This window comes from Haliaeetus leucocephalus, unplaced genomic scaffold (genome assembly GCF_000737465.1).
Source record: "Haliaeetus leucocephalus isolate CR32 unplaced genomic scaffold, Haliaeetus_leucocephalus-4.0 Scaffold840, whole genome shotgun sequence".
Lineage (NCBI taxonomy): Eukaryota > Metazoa > Chordata > Aves > Accipitriformes > Accipitridae > Haliaeetus > Haliaeetus leucocephalus.
The window spans coordinates 3,369,688-3,389,337 of NW_010973276.1; the positions used below are offsets into that span (position 1 = coordinate 3,369,688).

At 43.4% G+C, this 19,650-nt stretch overlaps 1 protein-coding gene across 1 annotated transcript in view; it reads left to right on the plus strand.

Moving 5' to 3' along the window:
* The window catches only part of KDM2B (lysine (K)-specific demethylase 2B), a 114,796-nt gene that overhangs the window by 17,542 nt on the left and 77,604 nt on the right, over positions 1-19,650 (plus strand). Inside the window, exons 3-4 of the mRNA XM_010582185.1 lie at positions 7,683-7,861; positions 10,809-10,915. Of these exons, the coding sequence (XP_010580487.1) occupies positions 7,683-7,861; positions 10,809-10,915 (286 nt within the window). The remainder of the gene's footprint in view (positions 1-7,682; positions 7,862-10,808; positions 10,916-19,650) is intronic.

Here is a 19,650-nt window from a genome sequence, read left to right on the forward strand (position 1 = left end):
TGACCCTGCTTAAAAAAATTATTTAAGCCTCATCAGTTTCTTGAGTATTGGTGAACAGTTTGTATCATGAAACCAGGACCTAGGGCAGAGAGAGGTTAAAACTTACCCAATGTTCCTGATAGTCTGGAAATAGAAACTTGTCCCTCTAATTCCAGTACTGTGCTCTGGTGCCAGACCATCTTTTTGTCATCTAAACTGGCCTCTAGTTTTTGCTGTTGCTGCCTACTATGTGCCCTGCTGTAGTGTCTCTATTCCCTGTGCTATCCATTGCATCTAACAACTTGCTTTTTTGCCATACCAGTTAAGCAAGTCTAAATTGGTGTCCTGTTCATTCTCATCCTTCTCTCCCCACTTTTGGCATTGCTCTCCTATCCCTTTCCTGTGAGCTGGCATGGGCTTTGCTCTTTCTTGCAGTGAGGTGGTTCAGAAAGTTGAATTGGCAGAAAACTCACACTGTCTTCCTCCCTCGCAGAGAGGGGGAGGAATATATATGTACCGGTTTTATTTTTTTTGTAATGCTGATTTAGCTCTCGGCCGTAACCAATGCTGGGCTAAAACATGATGGATGTAGCCTTCTACCTCTGTCATGAGTTTCCAGTGGGGAGCTCTGCATCAGAAGAGTGCCTGGTGAGTGAGCCTTGATCCATGATTAGGGCTTCTGTGCAATAAAATAAATAAAAGGAAGGTATTTGATGCTCCCTCTTTATGCTTTTTTTTTTGGCTCTTAGAAATAAAAATGAAATATTATAACACTCCCTTGCCTATGTTTAGCATGTCCGCTGACTTGCCATTTTGGAAGTAGAACCATTTCTATTTTTAGAGCTGAGCTTCCTGTTTGAGCTGTCTTTAAGTTTGTCCTTCGCCTAACTTGGTCAAACTCTTTAAAAAAACCTTAGTTAAACTGGGGCAGTTTTGCTAAAAACAGTCATGTTCATGTCTGGATATAAACAGCAGTAAATCTGCTTTGAATGAACATTATAATAAAAATTCAGCCTCTCAAAAGAATGTGTTTCCATGATGTCAAAACATGAAAGTGAAGTTGAACTGATGTGTTGCTGTGCTCATGGTCATCTCAAAGCCTCTGTCTACAAGTGAATTTAAAAATGAGTTGTCCACTTGGGAAAATTAACCAGAACAGCTATTTTAGAATAACTCCCCCTAGTCACCCTGTTCTTCTGCAGTAAGCATCCCCTGCTTTTTAGCTCATCCAAACTAGAAGAGAGCTGTCTGGAGGAGTAGCACCCAAAATCCTAAGTATTTCATGGTAGTTGTTATGCTTTAGTGTCATAATTTACCTTAGTCCAAAATGACCTTCAAGTGTAGTTATGCCTTTACCTAAAAATATATATTAATGTCAGCATGTTCTGGAGGTCTGATGTAATCACAGCTATATAAATCTTAAGATGTCCTTATTGAAGTGTGGACACTAGATGTGTGGTGGTGTTGCCAACCCTTTGACAGGTCATCTTTGAATACCGGTTTGGACCAAAGGAGAGCTGCAGGATTGCTGATATAATTCACACGTTAATTGGTAACATGAATGGTAGTTGAAGGTCGTCTTCCATTTCCTCATTGCCAAGTATCAGGAAAATCAAGGTCATAGTGTTTCTTATTTTGGGCTGATGATGAGATTTCAGGAGGGCAGAAGGGCAATCTAAGGAAAGAGGCAGTCTTTCTCTCCCAGTTCTGGCTGTTCCATCCCTGCTTGTGCCATGCTGGCTCTTGATCCTGAGGTCCTTCACCTGGGCCAGCTTTGGTGCCTGCCTAATCCCACAGTGAGCTGATCCAGTTCACACTATCAGCAGAAAAAGGAAAATATTTTCCTGATATTTTAGTAATCTCCATTTGCTTGCCCTAAAGTCAGAGCAGTGCCAGGGTCAAAGTGAGAGAAGGTCAGGGCTGCACAGCCAGGGCAGGGGAGGTGAGACCTTTGAGGAGCAGGGAGCTTTTGAATCATCTCAGCCATCTCCCAAAATGTCTCCCTGATGGAGAGGCATGCTCCGTCCCTCGGAGCTGGATGCTGGGTTGCGGGCTCGGCTTTGTCATGTTGCCAGATGCCGGGCACAGCTACACTCTTCTTTCCACCATTGATATTACTGGTGGAGCACATCACAAGAAACTATAGCTTGGAATTTACAATGTAAATAAGGCCATAAAAACCTGAATTGTCCTTTCCTTGTTGGGGTGTCCTTCTGCATCAGAGGTAGCTTTCCTAAAAATAAAATGAGAATAGATTGCACTGATCCAATCAATGCTGCTTTGTACTTGTCTTCCAGAAAATAAAGAACCCTGCTATTGCCAGATTAACTTAATGAAATAATTTAATTTCTGTAGGATTCTTCATATGCAAAGATGCTCTTGATAGTGTAGAATACAATACTATAAAATGCTATTAACATGAAATGATATAATTCTTATAACATTTTTCCTATATTTTATCTGTTACTATTAAATATGTTTTATGTTGAGATAGGAAACAATCAATGGTCTTAAAATAGATTTGACAGATAAAGAAAACATAAGTTTTTCAACAAAGTTACATCCCTTCCCACTTTCCTTAGAACTTGTATTATTTTCCTTTCTGTAATTGTTCTTTGTGTGCTAGCTCTGTCTTTTCAGCTACCTGGAGTATGCTTATATTATAGGTTAGTGCATTTGGATACCATATAAAAATTAAAAGTAAAATGTTTCTCTGTATATGGAATTTTTTTTTTCACGTGTGGTTTTCACTGGCTGAAGTTTCAAAGAGTCACTGAAAATTACAGTTTATGTTTTGGGTAGATGTAAGGATACTAATTGATTCTATATAATGCCACTAAAACACATTATCTGCTGGGAGCCTCTTCTTTAGTCTAGTCCTATAGCATTAAGGGTTAAGACTTTTTGCTGGCTTAAGCTCTTCCTGTGGACATGCTCTAAATACCTTACCTTTTGTTGCGTGAAAAAAACTAATAATGTGGGTTATTGCAATTTGTCAGTTTTATACCAAATGATAAAGCTGCAGACACCGAAGAGGGGAAGGAGGGGGAAGGAAGGGGGAAGGTACATGTCAGGTACTCCTAGCTTTACATCTCCATAAGAAGGAAATAATTTAACCCTACTGAAAAGGGTCCTGCTCTGCAGCCAGCAAGGCATGTGCTGGGGAGCTGGGGGGGGCAGGCAGATACCTGGGCGAGGGGGTGTAAAGAAGAAAAGCAGAGAGCACTGCAAAGGGGGAGCTGGATGACTTGGGGATACTTGTTTCATGGTGGACCAGGCTGTGCTGGGGAAAATGCTGGGTGAGAAAACTAACTAGGAGGTGTGCAGGAGAGATGTGTGCAAGTGTCCGAGCTGGACTCTTATTTCCCTTTGTTCTTCTGTGCCCTCTGGTGGATCTGGGAGCGATGGTATTGGTACGTGTCTCTTAAGTTGTTCTTATCCTGGGTCTGAAATGCAGGGAACGTCTTGAATAGCTCCACTTGAGCAAGGACTTTCTGCTCTGATTCACGTCCCTCGCAGTTAGTATGGGATATCATAATAGTCTCCTGTGGGTAGCAGAGGAATACGTGCTTTCCAGCTCCGGGAGCTCCAGAGGGATTAACTGGGATGCAAGTCAAAGCCTCAGTCTTTAGGTACAATTAACCCACTAGTGAAGCTAGCAGATTTCCTAAGGCTCTGCCAAAAATCCTGCTTTAGAAACCAAGGACTTTTTTCCCAGTAAGAAGCATAAAGATTAGAAAGGACCCGCAGATCTGTTCCTTGGCATTTGAGGTTGGTTTCTGTAGATGCTGTATTGTACCTCGGACACAGATCTTAACTCAGTCACAAAGGGTTAAAATAATTCCCCAAGGTAGCTTTATCCTCTTAATGGACAGCCTTGATAATCATTCTTACAGAAAGGACATTTCGTCTTTCCTCTGTGGTGGGAGAGTTGCACCTTTTCCTGCCAGTGGTGCGCGGTGGAAGAGACAACAGCCTGGAAAACACTGGTGTAATTTTTACCTCTGATTCACACCTCCTGTGCATTTCCCATATTCTACTGTGTGGTTCATGTTTGCTTTACTTATGGACCACCTCTTGCTCCCACTGCTCCTAATATCAATGCTAAATCCACATCAGGGGAAAGGATGGGCTATTTGGAAGACTGGTGTCTGGTAGCCTGGATAATGCAAGTCTGAAGCTGTTTCAGGTCAAGGCAGGGGAAGGCAGTGCTTCACCTTTTTAGAAATGGGAAATGGCAACTGGTGGATCCCAGAGGAGATTATTATAGTCCCAGAATTCCCCATTCTCTCTTCCCTCTCTGGCAAATTGTTACACTATTCTATATGTGAAGCAAAGTGTGGGTGCAAATTCTGCAGGGATGATCGATGAGCGCTTTGCTGAATGACTTCGGAGCTGGAGCCTGTCACTTCTGAAGTCTCTGGGGTGGACTTGGTGAAGCTGTGATTTGTGAAAGTGCTTGCTGGTGTGCAGAAGATACCTATGTAACTTGCATTCATGAAGTGCAGTTCTCTATCTGACTGGAGAACAAGATTTGCCTCTCTGTTGCTTTCGAAGTATTTTTTTCCAAGAAGTTCAGAAGAGAGAGGTACAAATCTCTGTGCCAAACCAACTTGTACAGGGTGGGCAATGGGAGGCAAGGACTCTGCACAAGTCATTTTTCCTCCAGGCATTCATTTTTATGTAAAAAAATAATGATATTGCAGCATATAGCAATGTTGTAGAATTTAACCTGTTAAAACCTTTACAGCATCTTGGTCACTAGGCCTTTAAATAAAGGGAACAGATATTACATATGCTATTTCCCCCTTAATTTTACTGTGGATTTTACTAATATGTGGGCTGGAGTAACTTGATTTTTTTTGTTTTAAGGTTTCAAATGAAGCATAGTTCTTAAGTAGCTCTTCCTGATTGATTTTATTTTCCAGCTTACGTCTCTGCAACTGATTCTTCCCTCTCCTTCTTGCTTTTGTCTGTTCCTCTTGTCGAAGATGGCGCTAGCTTGTTTCTTAGTTACTGTCTTTGTGATCCTTTGGGGATTCACTTGTGCTTGATGAGTAAGCAGCAGTAGAGGAGGAAGACATTTCCTCCAGTGAACCCTAGCATCACCACTTTGCCTCTGAGTCACACCTGCTGCCGGAGAGGAAACAACACCTCCTAATCCCGCACTGTCCAGCCATTCTCCAGTCAAGAGTTATATTGGAAAAAATCCTGCGAAGCCAAGGATGAGGTGATGGATAGTGTACTGAAGCTTCCCATGTCCGCAGTAAGAGATGCTCTTTGCCAGCTAGGGATCCAGGTATATGTTAATCAATGCGCAGCGAGTGATGAGCTGAAGCAAGGAATATGGACCGTATGAGGACAAGAGGCTGCCAGGGTTACTGAGATCCTGCTGGGACTTGGTGGGCTGCATCACGCTTGATTGAGTGGGGTCCCTTTTTACAGGACAGGGTGAGACTGTGGCAAGAGGGTATCTAGGAAATCGTTAACAGAAATGGTACATAAAGTAAAAGGCATGTTGGAGATGTTCAGAAATCTAGCCTGACATGAGATCTCTCAGCCTGCCACTGCTTTTTGGAGCCTCTGTGTGCTTCTTTCCCTTGTTCTTTACCTGTCTCTCCTTCTGGATGATATTTTTTAACTTTCTCCTAGGGGCAGGAGATAGAAGAAAGAGCTGAATCTTTTCAGGAAAGAAGAGATAAAGTTGGCAGTAAGCCAGAACCACTAGGAAGTGGGCAGCGAGCACGAGGCTGTTAACCTGTAATTATACGTCTCAGATTTTGTGAGCAGTACTCCAGGAAACATTATGTATGGGCTTGTTTGATAGTACTGTGGTTTAAGAGAAAAACATCCTCTCAAATTACTCTTTAATTTGGAAGTCAAGAGACTATTAATTCAAATCTTAGCTCTTCTGCCTGTAATTGATAATAGTGTACGTTTAACAAACCTGCTATTGAACTGTGCCTCATACTTTTAATTCATCAGGTAACTGCTGATTTTTCTTTCAGAAAGCGTAATTGAGAGGCTGTACAAGGTTGCTTCCAGCAAAGCTGAGATCAAACCTAGACTATAATATGGCAGATCCCAGACTCTGCCACGCAGTCCTTCAAATATAATTTTTCAGTGTCTGTGTACTTAACCCCTCTGGGCTGTAGCCGTTGCTTTAATCCCCAGGCACTGGAGGCCAGAAATTAGGCTGGCTTTTTTTCAGGAGCTGTTTAACAGGACTTCACCCCAGTTGCTAACCTATGAGTTGAAAAAAGACTATTCCCCCTAGATAGTAAAGTTAACAGTTAAAAAAACAACAACAAAAAATCCCAACCCAAACCTAGATTTTATGTATGTTGTTTCAAACATGTAAATACCAAATTTAAGGACTCTTGTGCTTTTGCACACGTAACTAAACTTTCTCCCCATCCTGCCTCAAGGTGGCAACACTATGTACAGTCCTGAGCTCAGACTAAGGGTGAAATCCTGTTCACCAGCCTTGTAGTGAAGAGTTTGACTGACATGCCAGTAGGACTATTCGGGATTTACACTGTATAAATTTTTCTTTTTGATTACAAAGCTTTATGGTCTTGAGTTCCTTTCCAGAATCATTATCACATCTGTCACTGTCATTGCTATCAGTGGCTAAGGATGTTTTTAATGGAGTGATGCAATCCAAACTATCATTCTTGCTGAAATACTGCTCCCAAGCACACAATAGGCCAGGTGCTGTAATTATTAATAATTCCCTCTGATGGCATATATCGGCCCTCCATTTTGTTTTAATGCAATTTATTTCGAGTTATTCTTCAGCAGTGAAAATGGGTTTGGAGTCATTTTTTGGAAGCAGTGTGAGTTTGTTTGCTGGAATCCTTCTCTCCTGGAAATGAGGCATGTCTCTCATGGGCTCCCGTTTGCTCACACACAAATGAACTGCTAATTAGGATGATGAAATTGCTGGGAGAGGTGAAACCTTCCAGTTGGCCGAAGAGAAGATTGTGGATTAATCTGTGTAAAGCTGAAGGCTCGACTAAAACTGCTGTTCAACATTCTGGTGCTAATGAGACTTGTATGTCTGCCACTTGAGAAGCTGAAAGTATGTCCTGTAGTTTTTGTTGAGAGATCCAAAGTGGGGGCTCACTCTTCTATGGCATTTAGTGCTTTCATCTCCATTGATGATGACTGGAATTGAGAATACTCAACAATCTGTATTAGGTGTTCAGCAGTTTATAGCATCCGGTGATGCAAGGCAGTTTGCTCTTTATGGATAATTTTTGTACATGAGTAAAAGCAACTTGAGAAGTGTATGGATGTTTAGAAAATTGCAGAGTATGATTTGCAGAGCTATTTGTCGTGCATGCTCCCTGCTACCATCTTATATTGCTTCTTCATAGTTTTTAATGTACTTCTGGTCATGTCAATTCATGTAAAGGAGGAAACTATTCTCTCCATCTCTGTGAAGCAGAGACACCAGTTGACTTGTTCAGTGTCATACTGGGCAAAAAGTCCAGTTCCAAGTTAGTTTCCTGCTCGCTGTTTTAGCTGCTCAGGACCTGTAGAGGGACTGATGCTGGTCTCTTGTCCTCTAATAACAGTTTCCCGCCAGTTATTGAGAATTTATACATATATATATAATAATATACATACATATATATATATAAAAATATAAGTAAAGCCAAGGAAGATGTTTTGAGACTGTTTCTGTGTGTTTCCAGGAAGCCGACGGATAGTGGATGTGATGGATGTGAACACACAGAAAGGTGTTGAAATGAGCATGTCTCAATTTGTGAGATACTATGAAACACCAGAGGCCCAGCGTGAAAAACTCTACAATGTCATCAGCCTGGAGTTCAGTCACACAAAGCTGGAGAACATTGTCAAACGCCCCAATGTGGTAAGGGATCCTGTGGTGATGGTGTTTATTTTCAGCTTCTTCCCAGTTACCGGTTGCTTTGTAAGAAATAAAACATGGAGTTTAAACAAGCTGATATGAAGTACCTGTAACTCCTGTCTATTTGGTGTTAGGATCTCATTTATACCCAGGTAGAAAGCTGGTCTCCTTGATAGTGGAACTTAATTTACAGGAATTGGGTACCTGATCAGCTCTTAATCATGCAATTTGCACAGATACCCAGTTCCTCTCAAGGTATTTAGGGGAGATTCCATCCAAAATTAAATACCTATCTATTGTTTTTCCTCCTCTAAGGAAGCTTAAATTATCAGGAAGCTTAAATTCCTTATATATGAACCTTCCTATTAACTAAAAAAATGTTCAGGGGGCTCCAATGCAAAAAAGTTGAAAACACATGTATTAAATTTAGAAATTTATACATCATTAAATAAATAATAATAAATCAGCATAATCACTGCTATGTCAGAATTGGCAATGTCAGAGGAAGGTGGTAGATTTGTACACATTTTTTAAAGATAGAGGGCTCTTATGACTTTGTTTCCCAATGGAGTCACTGGCAGTGAAACCATGACCTTACTAATAAAGATGATTTCATTTATCACTAAAACGTAGCCATGTGTGGGTAAGGGTTAGAGCATCAACTCACTAATACACAGTGATGGAGGAAATGGCATTGGAGATGTTAGAGTGTCTTCTCAGGACACTCAGCAGAGAGTCTGGGCATCGGTCCTGGTTGATCAGGGAACAAAGGGACTTCTCAAAGTAGAACATGTATGCTGCTTGTTCCCTCCATATCTACTCGTGGCACTGGATGCTGAAGGTACTGCTGGGTGTGAAACTATAGCTCAATGATATTTTGTTTTCAGACAATTTTCTCCTCATTTCTAAATGCTATTCTAGTTACACAAGCAGTTTTTTCACTGGGGCCATCTCTTGACTATGCGGACAATATAAACACCACACTTCTGTCTGAACAGGTCAAAAATAGATGGCAGCTCTAATTGCTGATTTCTAGAAGTAATTCTTAAGTAGGCTTTTGTGTTCTGTTGTGCACATATCACAAATTGAACAGTAAGCACATATTTAGAAGTTTGTGCAGGTGTTTGCTGTCATTCAGATGCTAGCAGACAGTTTGGAAGTTCTCTGGGGAGCTTCTGGTGTTCAACTGATCCTGGTTTTCCCAAGTACATCATGCTCAGTGAGCTTTAAAAACATCTGTGCAAATTTCCTGGGTGCTCAGAACTGAAAAATGCAATTAGATACCCGTTACCAGTGTAAATTAATACTTCATATCTGTTTAATATGGCCTGAGTGCACAATAGTTTGTAAACCAAGGAATATTTAGATCTCACTGAAAGAGAGATTTGCATTCCCATTAGGTAATTGGGAATAGAAAAGAGGGTGCTGGGGAAGTGGGTGCTGAGAGGAAGTCCAGTACCTAAAGTCAGATACTAGTGGAATTCGTATAAGTGGTTTCCTTGAATTCTGCAGAGCTCTTTTGAGCACACATAAGGCAGAAATACTAGATTCATGTTCCGTGTTGTGTAAAGACTGTGGGTTGCAATGTCAGGATGTGGGAATTATTTCAGAATCAGGGCAGTAACCATCAATTTTATTTTCACATACAACAGTGATATTCATGGAATTGGTCCTATTTCTACTGGCTGCATTATCTCCTTTTGCCTCTTCTCAAAGTACTGTGTGTGTTATCAACAGTACCTGATGCAGATGCAGAAATAGATAGGGATCAGCCCCAATCTGCATTTGAATTGAATTTCATGTGCTAATTGCCCTGTTATGAAAGTCCTCTGGGGACACAAACAGTTGAGTTGCCTCATACCAGTAACATTCTTGGCTGGGCCTTTATAAAGATTTAGCAGTCAGGAGTCTAAGTGGTGTGCTAACCATGACTGAATTGGACTTCTCCGTTCTTGCTGCACGCAGTCAGAGGACAGCTTTGTCACCAATGCCTAGGATAGGTCTTGCAGCCCTTATTGACTCACAAATGGAGGTTCGTTCACACATCGTGATTTTTTGAGCTGGGTCAGGATGTACAGCCACACTGTGGCCAAACGCAGCACTACAGCCTGCTTTGTTGGACTTCCCAAGTTGACTGGTGTTTTCCCGTTTTGAAACCTGGCACATGTGATCCACTTGCATAACCAGAGGGGAGTGTTAAGGATATCTAGCACAGGCTCCATCATAAAACAAACCAAAGAATGAGTCACAGGCTTGTTCTTGCTGTGGCTGTGACGGACAGACTGTGGTTTGTGCTCTGGCACACAGCGCAGGAGCTGTGTTTCAATGTCCCTGAACAATCTTCAGTTTGCACCTCTCCCTCACCTTGCTGGCAGTATGTTTCCAATTGCTCGGCTTTTGCTGTTTTCTCTTGCCCACACTTCCTGAAAGTTTGGCTTTTGGACAAGAACTTTGGTGAATTTTATACCCAAGTAGAACAATGAACAAAGTGCACAGTAGGCAATACAGTAATTACTCAAATCAGAATTTGGCCAGAACAATGGTGTTAATATTCCTTGAAATGTAAGGTATTGGAATAGTATAATCTCTTTGATGTTTGTATTTTAATGTTCATAAATGCAATTTCTAGGCTGTTGGCTACAAAAATGCATTTGAATACAGACAGCCTGGTGATGCTGCAAGAGAAGGGGCTCACAGGTGCCTACAGGACAGAATTTGCACCCAGTTAAATTGACTGCAAAACTCTCCTTACTCTGGGTTGCAAAGGACTGAGTTGTGGTGATGAAGTGCTGCACCTTAACAAGTTGGGTCCATAGGACTTCTGCTGAACAGCAAGGTTCTTGCTGTCTGTGAGCGTCTGCTGCTGCTGCCACTGTTAGAGTTTTAGTCAACAGGAGTCTATCCTACCATGTGTTCAGTAATTAACAGTTGATTTTGGTGGGGCTTTCAGGTGGACTTAGTCGACTGGGTGGATAATATGTGGCCGCAGCATTTGAAGGAGAGACAGACGGATGCTACCAATGCTCTTTCAGAGATGAAATACCCCAAAGTGAAAAAGTAAGTTTAAGTCTTTAAAAAACTCTACTCTTGACCTCCTTGATTAATTCCTTTTACAGTTTGCTGAATAGAATCCTTAATCAAATCTCTTTGAAAAGTGCATTTTTTAGTTTTGAGCAACTCTGTTTTGAAAATGGCAGACTGACCTTTCGCCACAAGTGCTACCCAAAGAAATCACTTCACAGGATACAGATATGTCATACAGTTCACACAGTGTAGTCAAAGTCCTTCTGTAGGCTGGGTTCAGATCCCTCCCAGGTTCTAAACTACTAATGGCTGAAAAGTTATTAGCTGAGAGATGTTTTGTGAAATGAACCTGAAGTCCATTTTTAATAGGAGTGTTTCTCCACAAAAACTCTGTCACTGCCCTTCATGCCAGTTTACTTTTGACTTTTTCAACAGCAAAATCAAATACTGGACTGACTATATAGGCTGTGTTTTGTGTTTCAGAGGACCCACTCAGGGCAGGTTTGAGACCGAACACAAGAGCAGTTTGTCCTGCTTCTGCCTATCTTGGCTCTAGTTTCTGGGCAAGTTGTGATAGCATAGCCTCACCTCACTGTTCCTTCTGTTTGAATGTCTTCCTTGAAAATTTTTATATGATGATTGGAAGAAGGAACTATTTTGGGGGTCTGAAAATGCGCACTGTAAGTTTCATAGGAATTAGTACAACTGAGATAGGGGTTACTGTTAATGCTGTAATAGCTATTGACCTGTATGGCTGATGAACATCATATAATCCTGGAAGCCCTTCACTGCTGTCTCTGTTTTAGAGGCATTTTCTATTGGCCAGACCTAATGCTGGCGGCATCCAAGGCTCTGCTGTTGAACTGACCTCTAGTGTTTTGCAAATTGGTCAGAACTCTTTCAAAACTGTAATGTCTAAAATAGATTGGTACTAACATATACAAAGGAGTGTGCAGTCAGAAAGCGATATGCAGCATTTACTCTCATTCTGTAAAAATAAACATTTTGGAAGGTAAAGGTCTCCATAATAGAAGAGCCTCTGTGGCAGGCATCATGGGGAAGCCTGGTCCTATGATATGCTCAGCACCATTGATTTCAATGAAAGTTAAAGACACTCTATCGTTTTGAAAAGAGTAAGCTGCTTGTTTTGACAACTAGATAAAGATAAGAGTGCCAAATTTCACATATGCACTTGGAAATGTCCTAAGTGACTTGCCTAAGGTCACACAATAAGCCAGTGGCAGAGCAGAAAACAGAACTCGGGCAACTTGCTTCTCAAGCAGTTAGTCTACTAAATAACATTATTTATAATCTGCTAGAGCTAAGAAATTGAGTCATGATTCAGGGCTTCAGGATTCATGGATTGTACAAGGTAAGAAGTAAAGAAAATTATCCCTTTCCTAGAGCAGGCACACTCCAGATGCTGAAAAAAATGTAGCAAGTAAACAAAGTAAGGCAGAGATGGTTTAAAGGATAAGGTAGCAACATGACTAACAGAATTTAGCAGAAAAAGCAGAGTATATTCTTGCAGTTCACTACTTGCATCATGAAATGCCAGATGGTAGGTTTCAAAGAGGGATTTTAGAGAAGTAGCAATTCAACAGATTTTGATATGGAGCTATTCCCATGTGTGGGGGATGGCCTGGTAGAAAGGAAGGAGATGCCTGATAGAGAAGCAGACACAGAGCCATTGAGGTTGCTGTCACTGGCAAAGTGAAGGTGGAGGTTGACAGCTTGATAAACTAGTAGATGTGATAGGTAGAGGGAAGCTAAACAGTGAAAGACTGTAAGCGCTTGAAATGTGACAATAGAGTTTGATGTGGGGAAAAGGAGTTACCATGCATGAGAGTTAAAGGCAAGGGTGATGCAGCTGGAGTGATGAGGATGTTGCTAGTGAGCATCATCTAGCATAAAGACTAGAGAAAGCTGATTTACAGCACTGTTGGCACAAAACCCTCATCGGTCTGAAGAAGCAACAAAGCAATAGCAAACATTGATAGTCTAGAGCACAAGAGAAGTTGTACTGGATCAGGACAAAGATCCGTGGCGCTCAGTAACCTGTCTGCTGTTGGGTGCTGTCATAGATGCCCTGGGAGGAGTGTAAGAACAGAGTAAACATAAAATGATGCCACCTCTTAAAATTATCTTCTGAACTTCCACTGTCTGCAGTTCAGGCAGGGGCTGTCCTGAGGTGGAAGTGGTTTCTGTGTGTGTGACTCTCAAGAGATTTCTTTTCCATGAACTTGCCCAGTTTTAATATGAACTCCTCAAGAGATTAGCTTTCTCCATCTTTGGAAATTCAGATTGACCCTTTCCTGTATAGATACTAGTCACAGCTACTGCTGTGAGTACCCAGAGGGTATAAGCCCTTATTAAAGAGATTGTGTTCAATTGTGGAGCTAAATGTCAGTGCTGTCACTTGTTTCATGCTGCCCATTCTTTTATGTGAATCATCAATATTCATATGCTTTATTAATGACTGTTGCTCAGAAATGGGATTGTTTCATTTCATTCTTGTTCTTAGCATCTCATAATACTAAGAGTTTGCAGTATGCAATACCCACCATTAACGTGTTCCCTACAAACAAAAAGCACTCCAGTGAAAGCGTTGCAGTTTTGCAGACACAGATGGCATTACCAGACACAAATGTCTGTCTTGGCTTCTGCACGTCAAGTTCCGTGCTGGGAGTGAAGTTAGAGAACGCTCCATCTGCTGCGCTGCTTTAGTTACCAGGAGCACTACATGCACTGGAGACCGCCCTGGCTTTCACTTGGACTTGCACCATTAACTTTTTTTAAAAATTCTGGGTAATGAGGTTATTTTTCTGTCTGTAAGTAAATGACTACATACCTAATAGGAGCCTTAAAGGACTGAATTAAGTGGGGAAACAGTTTGTGTCAAAAATATGTAAAACTTTCCAAGTACTACCTCTTAAGCAGTAAGACAGCATGAGAAAATAAGGGGATGGCTAGCTAAGATTGTAGTGTGACAAACTTCAAACTGATGTAAGTTGGCATTGCCCCTGAAAAAACAGTCCCATGCCCACATTGTCCCATCCTCATTGCTAGAACATGCTGTTGTGCAGCTGCAGAGTAAACTGGACTAGGGACTGGTCTGGCTGAAAACCAACTCGGGAATAAAGAAGAAAAAATGGTTAGTTTTCAGGCCATCCAAACCACCACATGGCTGCATAAATGCTTGCGCCAACTGAAGGGCAGTGCAGAAGTGTGGAAAAAACATAGCAGTGGGATCACCGACAAACCCCTTCTGCATTTCTCGCAAGGTGCAGGGCCACAAGACACCGGGTGAGCAGAGCGAGCAGCTCATTGCTACCGAGGAAGCCTGCTCCTGCCTACCCTCTTTCACATCCATGGGTGCAAATTCCTGCGAAGAGCCTCACAAACATGGGAGCCTGGTTGAGAGCAGGCAGCGTGCTGTGTAACCAGGAGCCAGGGCAGGAGGAAAAGGCAGTGCTGTTCTAACATCAGCTTTTAGGGACAGAAGCTTGTTATGTCACCTCAGATATCTGTGGTACTACAAATCCTAAGGGTAGGAAACTGACAAAAGGGAACTGAACTGGACTCAGAACTGCTTCCTTTCGTCATGGTGCACCATAACCATTTTCAGGTAGCTCAAAACAAGCTCAGATTTAGTTTTCTGTTTAAATTCAACCAGGACAGAAGCAATCTGGATACAGCTGAACCTGAACCAAACCAAACCAAACCAAACAAAGTACTAATTTGACTTCTTGTTTATCAAAACGGATAGCCCTGCTGAAATTATTATCCTCTTTATTAGGTTTTGTGTTCGTAGCCTTGCAAGATTATTTGCAAAGCAGTGGCAGCGAAATAGCTAGTGTGCCAGGACATGACAGGTATAGAAATAGCAACAGGCACTTCTAAGAACTTGATAATGTTTGTGCTATGGAACAAGTGATAAACGAAAGCCTCAGTCACTACAACACACTTTTTACCTTCAAAATTCTTCCTATTACTTAAAATATCTACGCACTGCTATAATAGGTCTTTATATTGCTGCCGTCCTTCAGTTAAGGATGGGGTATCTTGTATGAAACATCTACCTGTTCCTGTTCACAGAAGGATGATGGTCTGTTACCATGTAGTCAGCCCTATTTTCCCTCTCCTAGGCTGTTATTCAGCCATCCATTCCTTTCTATTCATTCCTTTACTAAGTAGGGATGGATTTAAACAGATGCTAAAATGCTCTGCTGAGCTCTGGTCTAATTAGAAGCTGAGGGTGTGCCTCTGGAGACAGAGATTGCCCTTTGAATTGAGGGAGCTCACAGGTCCCACAACGCAACCTGGCACTGTTTTATGCATGTGAGATACTCATATGCACTTCGTATGTCATTTGTGAATTGCTTTTGATACAAAAGCAGTCTATAAATATAATTAAGTACAAGAAAATTAGACCAATAAGCTCAAATTCTCATGAAAACTTTCCAAGCTAGCAAAGTAAATAAAATTTAATGTCTTTAAGTCAGTGCGTTAGTCTCAAATCCTCTTTTGTGTAGAGCTTGGAGGATTTGCAGCATCACATGTGTAACTGAAATAAGCACCGGCATTTAAAATGGTTTGTGGTGAGCCTGGAGATGAACAGCCATGTCACAAGGATGGAGAAACAAGTCATGTTCTCACCGATACCAAACTGCTGTTCCAGGGGCAGACGGCCCCGACTCGCTGTGAATTGGCAGCTTGGTTCATTTCCTTGTGGTGGCGGGTGCCTTCTCAGAAATTTAAGCTTCCAATCAAAAAAAAAAAAAAAATAGAGGCCTCTTCATTTTTAAAGTTCAAAGGTAACCTTCCCAGCAGCAGCTGAACATACGCCGCAGCAACGAGGTTTGCAGGCAGCCTGAGATGGTAGCTGGGTGCAGTTCTGCTGATCCTCTATGTGGGCCGTTAATGCCAAAAATCTGACGGCTGGAAGGTAAATAACGCTTTCCCCCTGAGGTCCCCGCTCGCGGCAGCGGCAGGCCCCGGCGTGAGCCCACCCGGCGCACACCGAAGCTTGGCGTTTCACCTCGGGTGGGACCTGGGCAAGGGCGGGACGAGGGAAGCGTTGCCACTTACTTTAGTCCCAGCGTGATCCGCGAGCATAGTTTGCAGTCGCTTCACAACATCTCTGGCGCATCGCAGAAAATAGGCTTTCTCTTATCTCGGGTGTTGTTTTTGTCTGACTGACTCAGATCGCAACCCCCTCAGGGCAGGAGCCGGGTCTTTCATGTGCTTTTGAAGCGCCTGGTACGCGCACGCTGTTTAATGATTAGTTACTGTTCGGTCTCGATAGGTGGTGGTTTGCTTTTACTTCAGGCTGGAAGCGCTGAACGGGTTTTGTACTGGAAGCGCTGGTTACCACAGCCGGGCCGCCCCGCTCCTGAGGAGGGGAAGGGGGCCGGGTGCGTTTGTGCCTGCGGGGAGGCTGCGGGGCTGGTGGCGGAGGCCGGTCCCCGGCGGGGCCATGGGCGTGCGTCCCACCCTGGCCTGGGCTCCGGAGGGCCCCTCGATGGGCACAGCCGGCCCCGGCGGCCGGAGGTGGGTGCTGCAGGGGCCCTCCCCGCGGAGGAGCCCTCGGGCCTTCTCCCTGCGGAGGAGAGGCCGCTCGCTGCCGGCGGGGAGCCCCGCGGCGGGGGGCGGCGGGGGTGGGGCGGCAGACGGGCCGGGCGGGTTGGCCCCGTGTCTCCCGGGTGACAATGGTTTCTTTTGTCTTGCGGCGTAATTTGTGGCTGTCGGTTACAGGGCCCCAGTGTGGGAGCGTTGCTCGGTGCGGGTCAGGCCGTTAGCGTGCGGAGTCGCCCGAAGGCAGCTATTGTTTCCTGCTGCGTCCGCCCAGCTCCCGCTTCCAGATGCTGTGAGGCGAGGCCTGGGAGAGGGGGGACCCCGGGGTGCCGGCGGGGACCGCCGCAGCCTCCCTCGTCCTTCGCCTGGCAGCACCTCTCCCGCCTGGGGGAGAGGAGGGAGCGAACGCAGAGAGCGGGGCCTGCTCCTTTTCCCCGCTTTGGCACTTGCAGTTGGCTCATGGGTTTGTGGTATTCGGTTTCAGGCTTAGGGATTTCAACCAGCCGGCGCTGCTCCTGGGAGGAAGGAAGAGTGAGCTATACTTTTCTCATTGGCCCGAACAAAAAACAGAAGCCTCTGCTGGGGTTTGGGAGTGGTTTATGGGCTGAGCTCAGTGGCAGGGGAGCCCTTGCAATGCCAGAGGGAATAGAGCCGTATGGTGTGCTGTACCTATTGCGAGAGAAAAGGAGCTAAGCTCAGGGTAATGCTGCCTCTGCGTGTGCTCGCGCGTCTTCCCCCCGAGTCCATGTGCATGTAACGTTGCGCCTCTGCGTTCCCCTGCCTCCGTGTGTGTGTGCGCGTTCGCATCCCGGCGTGTCCGTCGCTGTCTTTGTTTCTCTGTTTGCTTGCGGGTTTGTAGCTATGCGTGGCGAGTGCATTGTGGGTTTGCCTGGGAGTGTGGTATCTGCGCTGGCTTATGGAGCGGTGTCTCTGTGTTGTTTCTGTGTTCCCAGCTCTCTGTGTTTGCTTAGTGGTTTAGCTTCGTTTGTATCGTCTCCCTCTCTCGCTTTTGGGGGGATCTCTCTGTTTGTTCTTCCCTGTGAGTTCGCAAGTTACTCCATATTTCTTCGCATCATTTCTCTAACAAATGTCCCTAGATTTTTGGGGGGAAAGTTGCCCTTTCCCCCGCACCGCAAATCCTTCCTCCAAAATAACAAGACGTTAACTTGAACAATTTCAGGCTTGTGGAGAGCATAAAACAAACTCTTCAGTGGGGAAGGGAAGCTCCCCCACAACAGATTACAAGCAGCTGCATGTTTTAAAACCCTAGCTGAGGCTGTGCAGGGAGATAAACTGGAGTATGCAGGGATTGGATGTGCTAGCAGTTGTGGAAAAAAAAAATTAAAGTTGGGGCATCTTTTGCGTCGCCTGTTTTTTCAAGGTGTAACTCTGGTCAGATTGTCCCCCCGTGCCCTACTTGGGGTTGTGGTCCTGTAACCCACTTTACCAGCTCTGGCCCAGGGTGCTGAAGGAAGAGAGCTGTGACCAGAGCACGTAGCGGGATGTAGTTTCTAGATGTCTTTCAACATGGATGCTGTGTTATGGCTTTTTTCCCTCTCTCTCTATTTATTTATTTATTTATTTATTTATTTATTTATTTGGTCATGGCAAAACCTGAAAAGTTGAGTCGTTCCCCAAATTAGCAGCTGTTAGTGATGAGAAGCCGCTTGCTGAGGTTGGAGCAGAGCGGTGTATAAGATTAGCTGTGGCATGGAGCTGTGCTGGGACCATGTGACTGCGGTGTACATTGGAAGAGGAAGCTGTAGAGGTCAATGCAAAGGCATTGTGCCAGACTCTGGCAACAAGGGAGATTGCTATATGGCGGAAGATCGCTTTTTCAGGCTCCTGAGCCTTTTGGTAGCTGTTGGGGTTGGACAAAAGCAGCCCTGTAAAATTAACAGCAGAAATTAAATGGCATGGCTCGTTGGTGGATGGGAAGAAAAACTGTTTTTTTTCCAAATGCTTTGTAGGTTTTTATTAATCACCATATGTGGCTCTTTCACTAAAACCACCTTTATTGGAATGGAAGTTGTGTTTAGAGGAGTTTCAAGAAAATAGAGGGGAAAATGGGGAAAAACAAGGCGGGGGGGAAAAGAGTTGCCTGTTCACAGTTGTATTTGCCTTGGTGTTTTCTCGCAAAACTAATTTTAAGCACTTTGATGTGACAGAGAATTCAATCCTGTTATTTCCTCTCTGAACACAAACCGATCGACAGCTTCAAGTTTAAATTATTGACTACTGAGGAATAAATAAAACTGCCTAATGCTTAGGCCATTTATGCTCTTTCAGAATACCTTAATATGAATGGATAATTGTTGGTAGGTAGCGCTGTCTTAGAAAATTTTTGTTGCTGTGATGTATTTTACATCTGACCTTTTAGAAACTGAAAACGATTCCAAAAGGATTTGAATTTTTTACTTGAAAACAACGTGAACCTCTAATACTCAACACTGCCCACAAACTTCAAATTTCCATCTTGTTTTTTTGTTTTGTGAGCAATTATTCAATCTGTGACTTTTTGCAGTTTGGCTGGAAGAAAGGCAACTTCCTTTCTGGGCTTCTTTTATTGTTTTTAAATTCTATCTCACTTGTAATCAACAACATCTTGGTAGAGAAAACATAAAAGGAGAAATTAAAAAAAAAAAGTGTTTGGGAGGGTAGGACTCATATTTTGAAATGGAGCATATTGAGAGTCTAGACAGCTTCTTGGCTAGCTGTGATTTTTGAAGCATCTGAAATACCCCAGGGGCAGAAAAAGCTCTCTTCCTGCTTCTGAAGGATTAAAAAAAAAAAAAAAAGAAAAAAATTCCAGAGTGGGCAAGAGGAGAGACGTGTAATTGCACAAGGAGAGGTTTTAATTGTGAGATGAAGGCGCAGGACCTTTTTTGAAGCCCACAAATTGACTGTCTTCATGACAGCATTGCGTATCATTCTGTCAACTCCGGCTCGGGATGTGGTTGCTAGGCAGCGGGCTCTTATGTACCTATAGTCTCTCTGATTTGCCAGCCTTCTGCAGACACATGGTAAGGTCCTTTCCAGCCTATCATCTAGAGGGACTTTTGCACGCCGTCTGCATACTGCTGAGATTCTCTCTACCTGAATGTGATGAGAAAAAGACACAGTTAAATGAAACCTTTTTTCTTTTTTTTTATAAATCCCGTTCTGGTACTGTTTCCATAACCCCCCCCCCA